This window comes from Fusarium falciforme, chromosome 7, assembly GCF_026873545.1.
Source record: "Fusarium falciforme chromosome 7, complete sequence".
NCBI lineage: Eukaryota > Fungi > Ascomycota > Sordariomycetes > Hypocreales > Nectriaceae > Fusarium > Fusarium falciforme.
This window is the reverse complement of record NC_070550.1, coordinates 2,085,385-2,102,220: the sequence shown is the minus strand read 5'-3', so window position 1 is coordinate 2,102,220 and position 16,836 is coordinate 2,085,385. Positions and strand designations below refer to the sequence as shown.

The 16,836-nt window shown below is 50.2% G+C and overlaps 6 protein-coding genes across 6 annotated transcripts; 3 read left to right on the top strand and 3 right to left on the bottom strand.

Moving 5' to 3' along the window:
• Nucleotides 1-113: 113 nt before the first annotated feature.
• Nucleotides 114-4,425, bottom strand: NCS54_00926200 (MFS domain-containing protein; the record flags this gene model as incomplete). The annotated part of the gene is made up of 12 exons (XM_053154615.1): nucleotides 114-549; nucleotides 599-1,927; nucleotides 2,365-2,407; nucleotides 2,488-2,593; nucleotides 2,648-3,112; nucleotides 3,168-3,552; nucleotides 3,601-3,721; nucleotides 3,773-3,870; nucleotides 3,921-4,003; nucleotides 4,053-4,189; nucleotides 4,240-4,296; nucleotides 4,347-4,425. The coding sequence occupies 12 exons, from the start codon at nucleotides 4,423-4,425 to the stop codon at nucleotides 114-116; spliced, it is 3,339 nt and encodes a 1,112-aa protein (XP_053010590.1).
• A 446-nt stretch (nucleotides 4,426-4,871) lies between these two features.
• Nucleotides 4,872-6,811, top strand: NCS54_00926100 (Arylsulfatase; the record flags this gene model as incomplete). Its single annotated transcript, XM_053154614.1, has 5 exons — nucleotides 4,872-5,003; nucleotides 5,056-5,905; nucleotides 5,954-6,165; nucleotides 6,212-6,382; nucleotides 6,434-6,811. 5 exons carry the CDS (start codon nucleotides 4,872-4,874, stop codon nucleotides 6,809-6,811), a joined length of 1,743 nt encoding a protein of 580 aa, XP_053010589.1.
• A 1,611-nt stretch (nucleotides 6,812-8,422) lies between these two features.
• On the bottom strand, nucleotides 8,423-9,725 carry NCS54_00926000 (Zn(2)-C6 fungal-type domain-containing protein; the record flags this gene model as incomplete). The annotated part of the gene is made up of 2 exons (XM_053154613.1): nucleotides 8,423-9,550; nucleotides 9,600-9,725. The coding sequence occupies 2 exons, from the start codon at nucleotides 9,723-9,725 to the stop codon at nucleotides 8,423-8,425; spliced, it is 1,254 nt and encodes a 417-aa protein (XP_053010588.1).
• Nucleotides 9,726-10,336: 611 nt separating this feature from the next.
• NCS54_00925900 (Carboxylic ester hydrolase) lies at nucleotides 10,337-12,012 on the top strand (the record flags this gene model as incomplete). Its single annotated transcript, XM_053154612.1, has 3 exons — nucleotides 10,337-10,819; nucleotides 10,883-11,629; nucleotides 11,683-12,012. The coding sequence occupies 3 exons, from the start codon at nucleotides 10,337-10,339 to the stop codon at nucleotides 12,010-12,012; spliced, it is 1,560 nt and encodes a 519-aa protein (XP_053010587.1).
• A 1,487-nt stretch (nucleotides 12,013-13,499) lies between these two features.
• NCS54_00925800 (Hypothetical protein) lies at nucleotides 13,500-14,006 on the top strand (the record flags this gene model as incomplete). Its single annotated transcript, XM_053154611.1, has 3 exons — nucleotides 13,500-13,587; nucleotides 13,644-13,758; nucleotides 13,811-14,006. The coding sequence occupies 3 exons, from the start codon at nucleotides 13,500-13,502 to the stop codon at nucleotides 14,004-14,006; spliced, it is 399 nt and encodes a 132-aa protein (XP_053010586.1).
• A 244-nt stretch (nucleotides 14,007-14,250) lies between these two features.
• On the bottom strand, nucleotides 14,251-16,366 carry NCS54_00925700 (Hypothetical protein; the record flags this gene model as incomplete). Its single annotated transcript, XM_053154610.1, has 2 exons — nucleotides 14,251-16,136; nucleotides 16,180-16,366. The coding sequence occupies 2 exons, from the start codon at nucleotides 16,364-16,366 to the stop codon at nucleotides 14,251-14,253; spliced, it is 2,073 nt and encodes a 690-aa protein (XP_053010585.1).
• Between the last annotated feature and the right edge of the window lie 470 nt (nucleotides 16,367-16,836).

The window sequence follows — 16,836 nt, the reverse complement described above, 5'->3', positions numbered from 1 at the left end:
CTAAGGCTCACCCCAAGACTCCAACAGATGCTCGATCTCAAGAGCTATACGAAGTACAAGAAGATTTGAAAGGGTCTTTGAATTATTTATTTGACCTTGTATTGTTGTGGGACTCAATTGGCCGTAAATAAATGCTGGATTGAAGACAGGTCAACATCCCCAAAGATGCCGATCGCATCCAAGTTGAGGTCCGCATGTGAACACGCCGCTTCCGAGTGCCCATCCTCCAAGCGATATTCCGGGTAAGCATGAGAAGGAAACTCAAATTTGAGCTCTTTGAGAGAGTGGCCAAGCCTCTCAAAGGCGTTGCGGGGACTCTTATCCTCTGCGGGAGAACTGATGGCGCTCCCGGTGCTAGTGAAAGGTCCGGGAGTACTCAAGACTTGTTCGACATATTCCGAGACTGCTTCTATAATAGCATCTAGGGTGTCGCAGTATTTACGAATGGCTGGGTTCCTCTCGGCTGCCGCGTATAGTGATGATGAGCACACGTGGAGATCGTTGGCTCTGGCTGGAGTCCATAGGCTGGGAACTTTTGATACAACGTAACTTTTCACGTCAGTCTGCAGTCGTCTGGAGTTCATGTTCATAGACTCACCATATTGTAGTCCCAGCTACAAAGACCGAGTTGATCATGGTAAAAGAATACCCTAGACACCGCTTCAGACGAAGCTTCTTGAAGAGCTGACACACGCTGCCTGCCGCCTCCAGACAAATTTTAATCAGATAGTCTGAGTGATGCAACGCGGAGAGTAGCGGTTCGATAAGTACGCAGACTGATTTCTTTACATGCAGCTGTAAAAAGTCGTAATCGGGTGCACAGTACTCCGGTAAAGAGGCCTCGAACTGGTATAAACGGTCGAGGAGGGGAGGTATTTGCTCTCGGTCTATCGATTCTCGATCAACTCGGTATAGCTGAGTGAAAGCGTTCGAGTTGATCCTGCCGAGCTGGATTGTGGAGATAAAGACTCTTGTGTCGAGAGGTCTTTGCGACTCGCCTTGCGATTCTGGACGGCCAACGCCGTCACTGCCTGAGAGTATTGAATGCGTCGTAGGTGGGGGTAGCTTTGCATCTATGTCGTGATCTGAAAGACTGAAGGGGCGCTTGAGAGACCAGCAGATGTTTCTCTCTATGACATACACAGCCCAGAACAAACATCGATGCCGCTCGGCAGCCACAGTAGAGAGTGTGGTGTAGTGATGTTCTCGATGCAGATCGGCGTCGATAGCTGTGCGGACAGCTGATCCGATGAGATACCAGACCTCAGAGGAGAAACAAGCGCGGAGCTTGTAGAGAACAATCCAGAGAAGAACTTCAGTCTGTGTGACCAAGTCTGCCTCCTCGATCTCATCTCGTAGCTCTAATGCCCTGGTGAAGTAGGTTTCTGGCCGCGGTCCGGGTGAGACGCCGGTGAGTTGCATGACTGCCGCTCCGATGGCACAGGACATGTAAAGTCGGAGCAGCTTGATTCGATCCGAATCTGTCAATACTATACCGCCGGGGCCTTGTTCATTTGTCTGGAGGATCTCGGTGTAGTCGCAAAACGGAACGCGCCGATGCATGCTTTCCAGATATGTCGTCAATATCTGCCGTCGAATCTCCGGATCTGTCTTCCATATCGTCTCCTGATGCGTCCCTTGTTGCTCATTACTGATGGCGACACTTCTCTGCTGAGAGCCTCTTGTGGTAGGTAATGTCGTAGAAATTTCGGGAGAGAATCGTGGTGTTGGTCTCGTCCTCTCCTGTGGAGGTTCTTGAGTTGAGTCGTAGCTTGGCTCCCAATCATCATCCTGCTGTGACAAGGCCGGGCTCGCCCCGTCATAAGTCGCTCGGCTAGATGCTTGGTTTTCCAATATTTCGATCCTGTTGAGAAGCTCCTCCTTCGATAGAGTCCCCAGGCGTCTCATTGAGGGTGTGGAGATTCTGCTGCAAGGGATGTTGGCTGCTTCGCAGTTCGAGCACGCGGGGAAGCCGACACATCGTTGTTTTCGTCGGTGACAGCGGAGACAAGCCTTGACGGTCGCACCTCGCTTTTTTTGCACGCCACTGGTCTCCATTGCGTTGGTACTTTTCCCGCCGAATGGTGAATACCAATCTTGTCTACTGTCGGGGCTATGGACTGTTTTGAGGGACGTTGGCGATGTCGCAACCAAGAGCCGAAATAGCGTCATTTGACCGCGAGTCACAACATGGGGCTAAACCTATTGAAGCAATGCTTTTATTTCTATCTATGGCGCTAAACCAATTGGAAGTGAGAAACTCTTCCCCGCATTTTGTGGTGCTTCTAGCCGCAATTGTAACCATCCATCCTGGCTTCATCTATCATCCGCCTGCACGAGGTCACCTGTGCCCTGGTAGCTCACCCTCCCAATGGCTTCTCCCGCATGGTGAGAGTGACAGCCAATGCTAAAATGATACACCCCACAGATAAAACTACCAAGTGGCTGATTAGTGTGGGAGCCGTCTTGTCGCGTAGATCGACGTACCATTTGAACAGGCAATCGCCCGGATATACGCCTTCGACACCAAAACCCAGAGATGCTCTGGGAGGTTCTGGGTATACTCGACATTTGATGTTATGTTCCGAATGATCTTGACATACTTAGTACTTCAATGGTGCAGGAAACGCCTCGCGTTTCAACATACCTCGTCCCGACTTTCAACCCCGCGTAGCAGTGTCTCAAGTCCATGTCTGAGGGCATAGTTGATCGTGGCCGTGGATATGCTCGCACCCATCAGAACTCCGATGTTTTGCGCAAGAAACCACGAAGCTCCGGCAATGGCTATCTCAGACCGGTCTAGAGATGCTGCGAGATGTACGAAAGTCGTGGATTGTATGACACCCATCCCGGTGCCGGGTAGGGCGACAAGCAATGCGTCAAACCACCGTGTACTCCCTCTCCAGCGGAGAAAGATCAGGGAGAAGCCGACTAGGCCGACAATATTTCCAAAAGCTGTCAGCCCTTTATAACGTTGTGTCTTGGTGATTAGTCGTTGGCTAGTCATTGTCCCGAAAGCATTACCGACAACCACTGGAACAATCCGACTGCTGCTAGACGCAATGGACTCCCGCCCGATGACCTGGAAGTAAATGGGAATCGTGTAGAGCAACTGACACAACGTTAGTATCCATCGCTTCATTGTCATACTCTCACCGGCTACCTACTCCAAATTGGCCAGCCGCCTGGAAGCATACGATCGAGTACGATGTCAGAACCTCTCGTTTGAAGATGAGCTCCAGCGGCAAGATTGGCTCCTTAGCGTAGTACTTTTCGATAACACAGAAAAGAGATAGCGACAGCACGAATGCGCCAACCAGGCCGTAGACTATGAAGCCTAGACCATGCTTGGTGCAAAAGTCCAACGACAAAAGACCGGTGAGAACAGTAGCAACGAGCATTGCCGCGCCTGCAAAGTCAACCCGGGATATCTTGGACCCGGTGGGTTGTGGTTCTGCATCATCTATAAGGATGGTTTCTTTCGGCTCGGGCAGTTTCCAGAGCACAAGAGCAAGCCCAGCTAATGCCACGGGAAGTTGGATAAGGAACGGCCTGCGTTGGAGTTAGTCCTGTCGACAACTTGGACGCGCGGAGACTCACCAACGCCAGCCAACGCTGCCTGCAAGCCATCCTCCAATTGGGCCTCCAAGAGACCGGGCTACTGTGGCCGTCAAGTTCACATAGCCTCGATATTGTGCGACTTTAGGCAGCGGAATCACATCTATACCTATGAGCAAAGTAACCTGGTATCTGATCCGGGACTGTAACTCACCAGCAACAATGATTGACGTCAATGCAATCTTTCCAGCGCTTCCTATTCCGCTGATAGCACGTCCTAGAAGTAGATGCCAGTAGCTCTGACCAACCGCGCTGTAAGAAAGAGTGAGTGTCGTCGCCATCTTTGAGAGTGTTCAACTTACACGAGGAGGCAGCCTATTCCGAAGACAACCCAGCAAAATACCAGGCAAACCTTTCTCCCGTAAATATCGCTCAGCTTTCCATACTAAACACATTGTAAGCATGAATTTCTCATAGGGGCATCTTGTTGTTACCAAGGGTTGGCTCGCTGACTGGGCCAGCGTGTAGATGGTCAAGAGCCACGCCGCAGAAGACAAGGCGTTGAACTCAGACGCGATGCGCTGATTAGTCGCGATGACCACTGATGAAACGACGTTTGACAAGAAGATGCCTAGTTTAGTTCAGTGAACAAGTGTCGGTGGTGAAGTTTGGAAGACATACCCGCTAGGAGGATCGGAAAGACCACCAACGTGATGCTAGAAGCTGGTGTTTGATCTTCTGGGAAGTCTGTTAATGTTGGTTTGGCCCCTTGAAGTCTGCTCACTTACTAGCACCATCACTGTGAGGCGATAACAGGGGAGTTTGTTCGTCTACCTCGACGATCGTGTTGTTCTTTTGCGCAACCATATTGACTATTCATCAAAAGGGATAGCGCATTCGATACTTGGGTGTACAATTCAGAACAAAGGAGTCCAGGATTCTCGAGTGTTTTGCGACTCAGAAATTCCTCTCGCTGGTCCCTAACTGCCGATAGCTGTGGTACACAAGGACCCATGTAAAGCTAGCGCTGAGTCGGCTGCTATGGAATGGATGTCAAAACCCCACCGATGCAATCGGGGGCCCGGGGTGGCAGACCGTCGGGCATCGGAGCCGTCGGCCCCATCGGAACTTGAGCATCAGCGATCGGAGTCGCACATCGGACAGGCCCCAATTGCACCATCGGCCCTGCGACACTATTGAGTGGGCTCCATATCGAGGATGTTGTCTAGCCTTATTTAGGTGATTTATGTAGAATCGGCAATTCAGCTGGCGATGTCGATTCACACTGATTCCTCTACATCACTGCCGCCAACATGTTTGCACTCACGGCAGGGTGGTTGTTCTTTGTGCAGGCTGCGTTATGTAGCCGGCCCAACATTGTCTTCATCTTGACCGATGATCAGGACTTGCACATGGAGAGCGTCCAGCACATGCCTCATCTTACAGTTCGTATCACATACTCGGCTGTGCTGCACCAGGTCTAACAAGTTGTCCCAGAACCTGATCGTCAACGAGGGTACGAGTTACAATCAGCACTTCTGCACTGTAGCCCTATGCTGCCCTTCTCGGGCCACTCTCTGGACCGGCCAAGCTGCTCACAACCACAACGTGACCAACGTCTCCCCACCTCATGGCGGATATCCCAAGGTGGTCCAGCAAGGAATCAATGATGATAATCTCTTTGTTTGGATGCAAGAAGCCGGGTACAATACTTACTACACTGGCAAGCTATGGAACTTTCACACCGTCGACAACTTCAACCAGCCCTATGCCAAAGGCTTCAACGGCTCTGACTTTCTTCTTGATCCGTTCACCTACCAATATTGGAACGCCAAGATTACGCACAACGGCGAAGAACCCGTGAGCTATGCAGGCCAGTACTCAACGGATGTCATCACTGAGAAGGCTCTTGCTTGGCTGGATGAAGCATTGGCAGAGGCGGACCCCTTCTTCCTGACAGTCTCACCAATCGCACCTCATTCCAATTGGGTCATTGATACGGAACGAGACCTCTCGTACTTGGAAGAACCGAAGTCTGCCCCGAGACATGAGCATCTGTTTTCCGACTATGCCATTCCGAGAGAGAAAAGCTTCAACGCGGCAATCGACGGAGCAGCCGGTTGGGTCGGGGATCTGCCTCCACTGAACGAGACAACCTTGACGTATAATGATCATTATCAACGACAGAGACTTCGTGCACTTCAATCAGTCGACGAAATGGTATCTGAACTTGTTGGCCGTCTTGAGAAAGCTGGACAACTGGACAATACATACATCTTCTACACAACAGATAACGGATATCACATCTCGCAGCACCGAATGAACCCTGGAAAAGAGTGTGGCTATGGTATGAATGTCACTTTTCCCGTCGAATTGCGACGCTGATATTATCTAGACACTGATATTCACATTCCCTTTTTTGTTCGCGGCCCAGGTATCCCTGCAAGAGGGTCTGTCGACGTGGTCACCACTCACACAGACGTTTCTTCAACTCTTCTCCAAATTGCCGGCGTTGACAAGGACACTGATGGGGCCATCATGCCGCTGGGAGATCCAAAGACCCATGCAAGCAGACATGAGCATGCTGCGATTGAGTACTGGGGTGCCGTAAGTCGTTCCATCTTTTGTGAATACCACGTGCTCATTATTCTAGGCTGTCCCAGAGGGAATTTACGGCGGTCGCAGTGACCGGCATCGCGAGGCTGGAGTTTGGCAAAACGTTTATCTGAACAACACTTTCAAGGGGCTGAGAATTGTGGCGGAAGAGTACAGCCTTTACTACTCGGTTTGGTGTACGAATGAGACGGAGTTCTTTGACCTCCAGGTATGTGCCACCCGTGTCAAGAAGAGGGGAAACATGGCTGATGATGACCAGTCCGATCCTCATCAAACTCTAAATATTGCAGCTTCCAGCAAGTCACGCTCAGCATATCAACTTTCTGGTCGCCCCCTGGAGCAGGTACTCCTGCGCTTGAATGCCCTCAACATGGTCCTCAAGACGTGCAAGGGCCACACCTGCACACAGCCTTGGACAAGTTTGCATCCCGACGGAAGTGTAAATAGCCTAAAAATGGCGCTTCAGAAGAAGTTTGATGCTTTTTATGAGTCCCAGCCGCAGATGTGGTTCTTGGAATGCCCGGCAGCATACATCGCCGAGGTCGAGAACCAAGAACCTGTAAGCGCGTTCGTAGGAGGGTTGAATAAACAGGAGGCTGGGTTTGACTGGACAAGACATTGGCAATATTTCACGTAGAACAAGTTCAAAAACGACAAATCTCTTTTTTGTATTGATTGCAATGGTAATTCTTAGATACTTCGGGAATCAGCTTTTTGAAGCAGACGCTCTTGTAGAAATAAACTATGGGCACCATTCGTGGGTAAAGATTGATATGAAGCCCAATACCGATCACACTTGTGGCACATTTATACCTTGACGTGTTCCTCCTGTTTACCGTCATATTGTTTGCCATGATCAAGTCCTTGTCTAGGGCGGCAAAGGTTGATTGCCGGTTGCTGCCTAGAGCACCCAAGCGAACTAAGTCGAACACAGCCCTTACCAGACCCTCATTCTTCCCAAAAGGGGACACTACTTGGTAGCCTCTCCACGGAGTTGTCACAACGTGCTGTGAACTTAGGCGCCAAGCTGAGACACTACACTTTAATGTAGCGCCAAAGTCCATGTGTTGGGGGTCTCGAACATCAGGGCGGACTGTGGCTGCCAGCCATGGGAACTTGACGGTCCAGGTGACTGAGGCTCAGAGGCAAGCCACCCGCGTACAAACGGAGAAAAATCATTGTATAAGTGATAAGGACATCCACGTTGGTCGCAGGTACAGTTCTCAGACCGGGTATACGACAATCCTTCTCATTTCACCAATTTACTTTTTTAGAAGTCCAACAATGACAGCTCAGCCAACACCAAGAGAGGAAGCTAACGAAGAGAGTAAAAAGGCCGAAGTTACCAAGTTTATATTCTCTCTCGTTGTTCTTGGACTTTCTGCAACCCTCGTTGCAAAGACTGATCATGGAGAGCTAAGAAACGCCGCCATAGGCAACCTCGTCGTGGTGAGTCCCGCACTAATTACAAGGGAAAATACCAGTCTCAGCTAATCCCGTCTCATATTTAGTCCATCGTATCACCGTTCACAGCAATTCGCCTTTCTCACGGTCATTGGACAGCCCGAGCACGATGGGGATTGGTGTTTGCTACGCCCATGTGGCTCACAGCCTCTGTCTTCATGTTCATCGGGGCCGACACTACGGAGATTGACCTTTATGAAAGATCAATTCACCCTCGGACATTGAGATACTCCAATAGAAATCTGCCGCGAGGCGTGGGAGGATTGATGAAGGCTGGGGTTGAGTGGTCTGCAGAATTGGAGAGCATTGCATACGCTTGCGCCATCTTCTCCTTGCTTAACTTGTGAGTTTCTAAACTTCCTCTCCCCCTTGCCCTATTAGGCGTTATGGGACTAATGATTGGTCTTGTTTGATAGTTTGACGTGCCTGCTTCAGTGGTGGTTCGATATGATAAAGGGCAAAAAAGAGCGAGAGCTGGCGGCTGTGGCTGAAGTTGAGAACCGATCGAGGGACCGCCAAGGACAAACTGGATAGGCATATGTGAAGATGGAGAGGATGTGAGTAGGGCAGTGATTTCTTGCTTTTCGTTAGGGTTACTAGCTGCTCTTCTCATTTGGACTGAGCCGACATATGGTCTGTGTAAATCTTCAAGACTCTAAGCCAGCTGCTACGATATTAAGTATTTCCACATTTCCCATTGCGGCCGAGGGCCCCATGCCAGGCATGAATATAAATAATCGTCGAAGGATCCATGAATTTTCGATCTGGGAAATCACTCGGTGTCTCATTGTTCTATCTGCCTCTGAGGCCAGGATATCCACCCAATATAGTTCGAGTCAAGGTGCGGCTGGATACCCTCTATAATATGATGTGCCCATCCTTTCATAAACCAAAAGCATTCCACAGTCTGGATCAGAACTGCAAAATGGCCTAAAAGTAAAAGAGCCTGAGGTATCATGTTGTTGACTTGGTGAAGAAAGTCATCCTCCAAAAGCCATAGCCAACGCATGACAATGTGCATCTTTCCATGGGTCTCGCTCTCGGGCTCTTCAGCAGTTCCATATACACCACGGAAACAATCGATAAGTCCTTCGCAGATTCCTTTGAGATTCTCGAGCCCTGGTTCTTTACAGGCGGCGATTAGTTCGTTCAGACTGGACATTGGCCCTTCCCACGGTATATATCCTTGTCTGCCCTCTATCAGTGGCAGTTTTGTAGTAGTTTCTGGCGGGAAGGGGCCCAAAACACCGGAGAATATTGCTGGTAGACCCATGGTCTCAATAACAATGCGCACTCCTCGAAAAAGATTCCACCAAGCAACCTTGGTCCCCTCGGTAACAAGAAGAAAGTGATTCTTTCCTGGCGGTTTCGCAAAGGTATAATTACAAACCAGAACGGTCGCTATGTATAGCGCCGAACAGTTCTTTCGACTGACATGGGGAAGAAGCTCTGTGACTTGGCGCAAAGCGACGGAAGCATGAGCCTCGGCGAGCTCCTCGTACTTGCTTGCCTCAATGACTCGTAGCCGTGATAGATGAAGTGCTGAGATGGCAAGCATGAGTCGAAGGATATAATGATGCTCAAAAGCGAGACGTGGCACCTTGTCGTGCCAGAGGACATCATCTCCAAGTGTGAGCGAGGTGGTGGTGATGAAGTGGTAGAAGAGCTGCATCTCTTGGACATTCAAGGTCACCTCAGGCCCACGTGCGGATAAGTCGGGTTCGCGTAATCCGGACAGGCCAGGTGCCGATTTAGAAACCTGATCATCGGGACTTGAAGTCCACTTCAGGGGCCGACCACGTCTCCTCGGGGCAGTAGCAGCCGGCAAGGAGGCAGATGCGTTGGCGGGATCAAAGTCGCAAGGGATTGAGCAGCGAGAGCAGTTGCCGCAAACGGGCTTACTCTCATCACACTGTGCATGTCAGAAGGCTTGGCCTGCAGGTCGTATAAGAGGAACTCACCTTGACCCTACGCTGCTTGCAGTTGCGGCAGCCGTTGCGGGACTTCTTATGTGACCTGCGCTGTGTGGGACGGCATGGACACCGCGAGGAGGAATGCACATGGTCGATAGGTTGATCTTCACTCATCGTGGCGGGCGGGCGTTGGTTGGACAAGGGGGGTGATGGTTATTTTCATCAACAGACGCGAGAGAAGAAGTACGATAAATCCAACATGAAAGTGAGACACTCCACATTGAGCGGATGGAACAACTTGCCTCCACTTGATGGTTGCACTGACTCGCATGATGAAAGGGAGAAGCAGGGGCGCCGAGAGAACTGCCGGGGCTTGGAGAGGCTAATTTCCAGCTGCTTGGGTGGGATGTGGATTACGTATGCAGGGGAGACTAGCTGAGTGGTCGCATTGGTTGTTTGGGTGTTGTGGGTGGTCCTATTTATCGTGTTCAATACGATATTAAATACGACAACTGCTTCCCCAGGCCAAAACCGGTCATAGCAGCAAATATTAGACGTGTTTTTTTTTCTCTTGGCCTTGCCGTTGTAATAATCCCAAAATGACGTTTCGTGCAGACGGGCCCATTTCTTGGTTCCACTTGGTATTCTTTCAGACAAACTACCCATAGTTGTCGTCATTGACAGATATTGTGTCCGACGACCCCCAAGGCACAATTACTCTATAAAAGTCAAGGTGTATGAACCTGGAAGAGAAAACGGTCACTGTCTTGGATCAGCAGTCCATCATGGCCTCCCTCTCCGTAAACATGACCCGCTGCGTCGCCTCGACCTTTGCAACCCCGACACTCCTCGGAGCAGAGTTTTTGTCTATCGAGGCTAATATCGTGCCCAACTACAGTTTCGACGTTCCCAAGGGATGGACCTACTCGCAGCCGGCCTTGAACGTCGAGAATGTCACCTTTTGCAACGTCACCGTCACGTACACGCATCCAGGCCAGAACGATACTCTGCATGTTGAAGCATGGCTGCCCACTGAGGAGAATTACAATGGAAGACTGCAGGCTCTTGGAGGCTCGGGATGGACTCCCGGAAGGTATATCTTGACCTACGCGGGAATGATCAATGCCGTTGCCAATGGCTTTGCCTCTGTCACCACCGATGCTGGAATTCCCGATTCCCCGAACCCTTTGGACTGGCTTTTGACTAGCCCTGGAAGCCTCAACACCAACGCTTTGCAGAACTTTGGCCAGGTTTCTCTCAACGACGAGGTGAGTGTACTCTCCTACTAAGCCAACCCGTTCTCTGGATGCATATTAACTAAATGCTTCTAGGCGGTTATTGCCAAGTCACTCATCAAAAGTCTATATGGCAAAGCACCATCATATTCTTATTGGAACGCCTGCTCACAGGGTGGCCGCCAGGGAATGAAACTTGCTCAGCAATATCCTTCTGCTTTCGATGGCATCATCGCGGGTGCACCCGCCATCAACTGGGCCGAGTTTTACATCAACTCTATCTGGCCAAGCTTCTACATGGAAGTCACTCAGCAATTCCCTCGCGACTGTGAGCTGAATGAAATCACATCGCTTGCCATCTCCGCCTGTGATAAGCTGGATGGCGTTGAAGATGGTCTTATCGGCGACGTCGATGGCTGTCGCAAGAAGTTTGACCCCTTCAAGCAGGTCGGCAAGTCGTTCAACTGCTCAACCACCGGTTCAAAACTCAAGGTCAGTCAAGCCGCTGCGGCGGTCGCCAACGCTTCCTGGAGTGGTCCACGGTTCTCCAATGGAAAGTTTTTGTATCATGGCTACGACATTGGCGCCGACCTCCCTACCATCGCCCCGACAAACTGTACCGGGAAGGTTTGCACTAGCGCCGGCCGAGCGAATGTCGTCTTTGCCTACCAGGCCTTCGTCAAGAAGGATGCCACGGCTACGCTCACCAACATTACCCACAAGGAGTTCGACACCATTTACAAGGCTGTCAAGCAGGTCTTTGCCTCGAATCTTGAGACAAACGAGATTGATTTGCGTGATTTTAGAGACGCGGGAGGCAAGCTCATTACCTATCACGGACTGGTATGTGTACTACCCTCTGGACGTGCACCGATGGACAAGCTAACAACTCTCAGGCTGATCAGAGCATTTCTCCCGGAGGCACACTGAGCTACTACAAACAAGTGTCCGAGTTTGTCGGCAACGTCACTTCCTTCTACAAATACTACCGCGTTCCTGGTCTCGGACACTGCTGGGGTGGCAATGGCGGCCAACCTGAGGCTCTCTTCTCCCAGCTTCAAGCCTGGGTTGAAAACGGTACAGAGCCGGAGTATACACCCATTGTTGTGACAAAGCCAGACAACTCGACTCAGCAGCAGATTCTGTGTCCTTACCCTCAGAAGCCTCGTTTTGATGATTCTTGCACGAAGGCCAACTCGACGACGTGCTGGTCTTGTAAGAAATAGTGGGTGGACTTGTCACTTGTGTGCAAACGATACAGGGACTTTCAAAGGACTGAATCAAATGGCCTCTCCGTCTGTTATCAACACTTCAGACAGTTTATAGTCCTGTGGTTCGCGAACTTCAATTCTTTCTACTGTTAGGTTTATTTCCTTTCTCATAGATCTGTAAATATAACTATGGTTTGACCCAATTTTAGTCGTCCGACTCTACTTATGACCTACTGTTACTATGTAATTCTGTATTGATCCTATTCCGCCTCCTTGCTAGTTGACTTAAGAATACAGTCTCCATAGCGATCCTTACGGAGTCAACACTCACAGACAAAGTATCTGATAATACTAGTCCAAGACCACAATGAAGAACACATGGCGGCATTAAAACCCAATGTTGTAAAATAGCTTGACCTAGGTACTTAATGATCCTCTTTCTGAGCTAGGACAATGCACGCTCCCTTTCAGCACATATTCAATAATCTAGTAGGGGTTTAAAGCCACCATTCAGTGATAGCGTGATTCAACAAGATTCTCTACTCTGTCTGGTGAGAGAATAGGGTAGCAACGTTGACTGTGGTCTGTTATCTGACTAGTTTATAGACGAGCCAGAGACCATAGTACTCAACCAGCTCCGTCTTTTCCGGATCGGCGAATACCGACTGGCCTCTCTTCTCCAATCCCCACTCATGATGTGCTGGGGTCCCTTGATTCACTATCCATCAATACTTTGACCCATGAAACAATTGCACCGACTTGGCTTAACGGCCCCTGCCCCAAGAATGGCCTAGTCACCTGAGCCTTCCAGGAGAGTCGTCTGTGCTTACTTTAGAAGGGGCGCATTCTTTGGCGAGCATCACTCAGCCACTCTCCACGTCGCAGACTGCAACTGCAGTATAGTAAAGAGCCACGCGAAGTGGCTGTGGGAATCGTTTCAGATGAAAATGGGGCTATAGACTACCCACAACGCTACTCTCATAGTCTGGAAGAAAGACGCATTACTCGGATTGGGTACATCGTAACTTTGGCAGCTTGGCGAATCTAATGGTTCGTCAGCTCCCTTGCGTAGATGCCCTGTGCGCCATGATACCGAGGTTGATCGTCCGGCCAGGTTGACGGGATCGGCGTCACCGACTGGTGATCACGACAGGAATGAGCACGGAATTTGACGAAAAGGAAATAAACAGGAATTAAACTCTACCAAGGTGGAAATGACGAATCTGGGAGTTCAGCTACACTAGGAGGCCTCTCCGCAACTGGTCATTGTGGGTCTTTGTCCAGTTTCAGAAGTTAAATCGTATTGGATACGATTATCTGACCCTTTTTCTTGTCGGCACGACAAGTGACGTTTGATTATAAAACTATTTCTATTCTCGACTCTTGATTGTGACCGTATCTTGGTCCGTTTCATTCTCGTCGCTCTCTTTCTTCTCGCATTCAATACTTAACTTTGACTCCCTTTCTTGTCACTCTTTTCTCGCAACAACACCATCACCATCATGTCCCACAACCAAGAGTGGCAGAGCAGCCTTTATGATTGCTCACCTTGCGATTCTTGTCTTCTCAGTACCTTTCTGCCGTGCATTCGTAAGTCAGGCGCACCTCAATTCAATCTATCAATACCTAAACGCAGCATTATCTAGTCTTCGGGCGCACTGCCCATCGCATGCGAAATGCCCCTAGTGTTCCTGTCGAGAGCACCAACTCTGAGTGCATGATTTTCTGCGGCATTCAGTCTTTCACTGGCTGTGCTTGGATGCGAGTCTCCTTTCACCTTCAACTCTTCCATGCATCTTCTAACGTATAATAGTTACAATATGATGAGACGTGGGGAGATCCGTGAAAAGTATGGTATCGAGGGAAGTGGCATGGGCGATTGCTGCACCTCATTCTGGTGCCTCTGCTGTGCCCTGGTTCAACAAGACAAGGAGGTTCGGGCGAGACAGGCCCAGGGCCCCAACACTCAGGGTTACCAGCCTGTCAAAGACGGCATGCACATGCCGTAAGCTCTCTGATGGATTTGGGTGTTTTTCCTTTATACAGACAGAGTGTTGAGCATAGCTCAGGAATGGTGTCGATTAATATTCTGCTTGGCTGTAGAACTGTGTTTTTGAGATTTCAGTAGAATTAGCTTCGAGGTAGCTTCTAAAAACCAGGGGTAGAGGGTACGACTAGGTTAGTTGTGAGTCCTTTATCTCTCACCCTTCTCAACGGGTAATTTAGACTTGTTGTATATATGTCAAGACGACCTTACTCATACGCTCTCCTCCAAATCAGTCTCCCACCATCCAAATCCGTGGTCAAGGCTACCTTCCCGACTTCCTCCGAAGACTGAACATCACATATTCGAACCTCGGTTTTCTTCAACCTGCTCAACCGGTCCGAACCACTCTCCCCGGTATGATCCTGAGGCACGTCGATAAACGGCGAGTCCCTTGTCAACCCCGCCACACTGCTCAAGAAGTCGGGAGCAGTGATAATTGCGCGAATGCCAACGTTGGCGATGGCGGTAACAAAAAGTACTATCGTCGAGAATAGCCAGACGGAGAACCAGGGCTTGTGGAGGGCGTAAACGCTCTCTGTGAACTCAGACCATGTTGCGGTTGTGTTCTTCCACATGATATTACGGTTCTTGAGGCTCGTACCATCTGCACCTGTGAGGACCGTGGAGTTGAACGTGGTCGTCACAAACGTGTTTAAGGCGGTGGCAAATCGGGCTTCGAATGCATGCAAAGGAACATCAGTAAAACAGCCCGGGGAGCCAGTCGGTAAGGTCATGCGTCCAAGAGTCCTGGGTGGATCCTTGAGATACATCTCTATCAAGCCAGGTCTTCCTATATCATAATCCGAGGTCGTGAAAGGAAACTCCCAGGTGGTGCCCCTGAGAATGGCGTAGTTGGATAGAGCTGTCAGATTGCCAGACATGGGAAACCCTGGTGTGTGTCGAATCCGAGCAGCTCTACAGTTCTGGTCATCCAATTTCGTCAATCTCGTGCAGCGAACCTGGACGTCTACGTAGGACGTGCTGACATCACATGTACGCAAGAAGACCCTGTTGTAAAAGGGTCCCTCGCAGTCTCCCCCAAGAACAAGCTTCAGCTTGGTGGTAGGCTCGGTATCATTGATGGGGTATTGTGAAAGCCAAGCATGTTCTTCAATGATCTTGGTATCGTTGACCGTGTCCAAGAAAATGTTGGGCCAGGTTCTTATTGGGAAATTACTTTGATACTGGGAGGTGAGGTCATCGCTCACGTTGTGAAACCGAAGCTTTCGTGCTGTAGGGGTGAGCCAGGTCGATCCGTTAAAGGGTTTTCCGCACGAGAGCGTCATGTAATGGGATCGTACTATCATGGTGGAGTTGCCAGCTCGAGATGTCGAGCCCCCACGGATAGGGATACCGATAAATGACGCGTATGATACCACCCTATCGGTGGGAACTTCAACCCAGGCTTGCGGACGGTCGGAATCGTAGTGTGGCAGTAGCTCTAGGAACGGGACCCGTACATTGCGCCACAGATCTTGCTGCACAATACGGGCCGCTTGCCACCTGCCTCCAAGACTCTGGACAGCGCTGTCGAAACCGTCACTAGAACCATTGGCATGAGAAAGCAACACATCTGGCGTTGAAAATACTGCAGCGACGTTGTTTCTCAGGTTGAAGATAAAGTCCTCCCGTACGGCTGCCCCCAAGAATGGGCTCATGTCACCTTCAGAGTTACCCTGATACAAAGGATTCATATCAGAAATGTTACTGCCGAGATAGTGCATAGCAGGAATCTGTATGGTGGTAGAATTCGGGAACAGGTCGATAGACCGGACAGCGGCTTGTCCTCCAAGGGGACTGAGACTCCAGATGGCGACAATAGCGAATGTCCAGACGTGGGTGCCTCCAAATAAGGCCAAGTTTATGAATGCCGAGATAGTGGTCTGGCTGGTCGAGAGAAACTCAAGGGTCCCGAGAGTTGAACCCCTTTCGGCACGGTAGAGCGCCAGGGTCTTGAGAAATGGCCCAAGAACTGCCGCGAACGAGATAGGCCAGAGTGTTGAAGCAACTTGGAGGGCTTCGCGTACGTCATTGCCAAACGAGCTCTCTTTCTGGTTGTGGAGAGATGCCACAATACCCAGTAGCACTAGGCCTAAATTAGCTTGCAATTAACAAGGGGAATGAGGACATGGTACCAGTATATAGGATAGGAATCGTAAGTAAGACTCCTGGAACCCCGATTGTCCATAACCGAGAGGGTGATTGCTCCTTCAGGGTTCCTTGCGGCTTTTTTTGAGACTCGCTGCTGGCATCATTTTCCTGCCCTGGCGTCTCCGCCTCAGACGCGAGGTTTTGCAACTCAACGTAAGATGGGCGAGGCATCGTTGGGCGGGTAGTTGTCCAGGGCAAGGCGAGTGATGAGTGGGAAAGAGGCCGGAAAGGTGGCGTTGCCGAGGCGTCGTGATTTACTCCGCACTTGAAGCAGAAAAATGGTTGGCTCAGCTTTGCCAAGAGAAATGACGCCTGTGTGCGGTTGACAGGGGGCGAGGGCTGTTGGTCCTGCGATACTCCTGCAGCAACAGTCTTTTTGACGAATGAGCGGCTGCCGAATAAGGGTTTTGTGTTTCAGAGAGATTACAAAGGACCCAGTCGTTGGTCGATACGTATCGTTGTTCTCGAATGGGCCGTTCTGGCCGCTTTTCGAGAATGGGCAATGGAGATACCAGAGCTGTGCAAAAGTAATATGCCGCCAGGGACAGAAGCGCTGTGGCAGAGGAGTTGAGTTTGGTCGTGCCAGATGAACCTGATCTCACATCTAGATTTCAATAAAGCCAGTTGTGCCACCAGTCTTA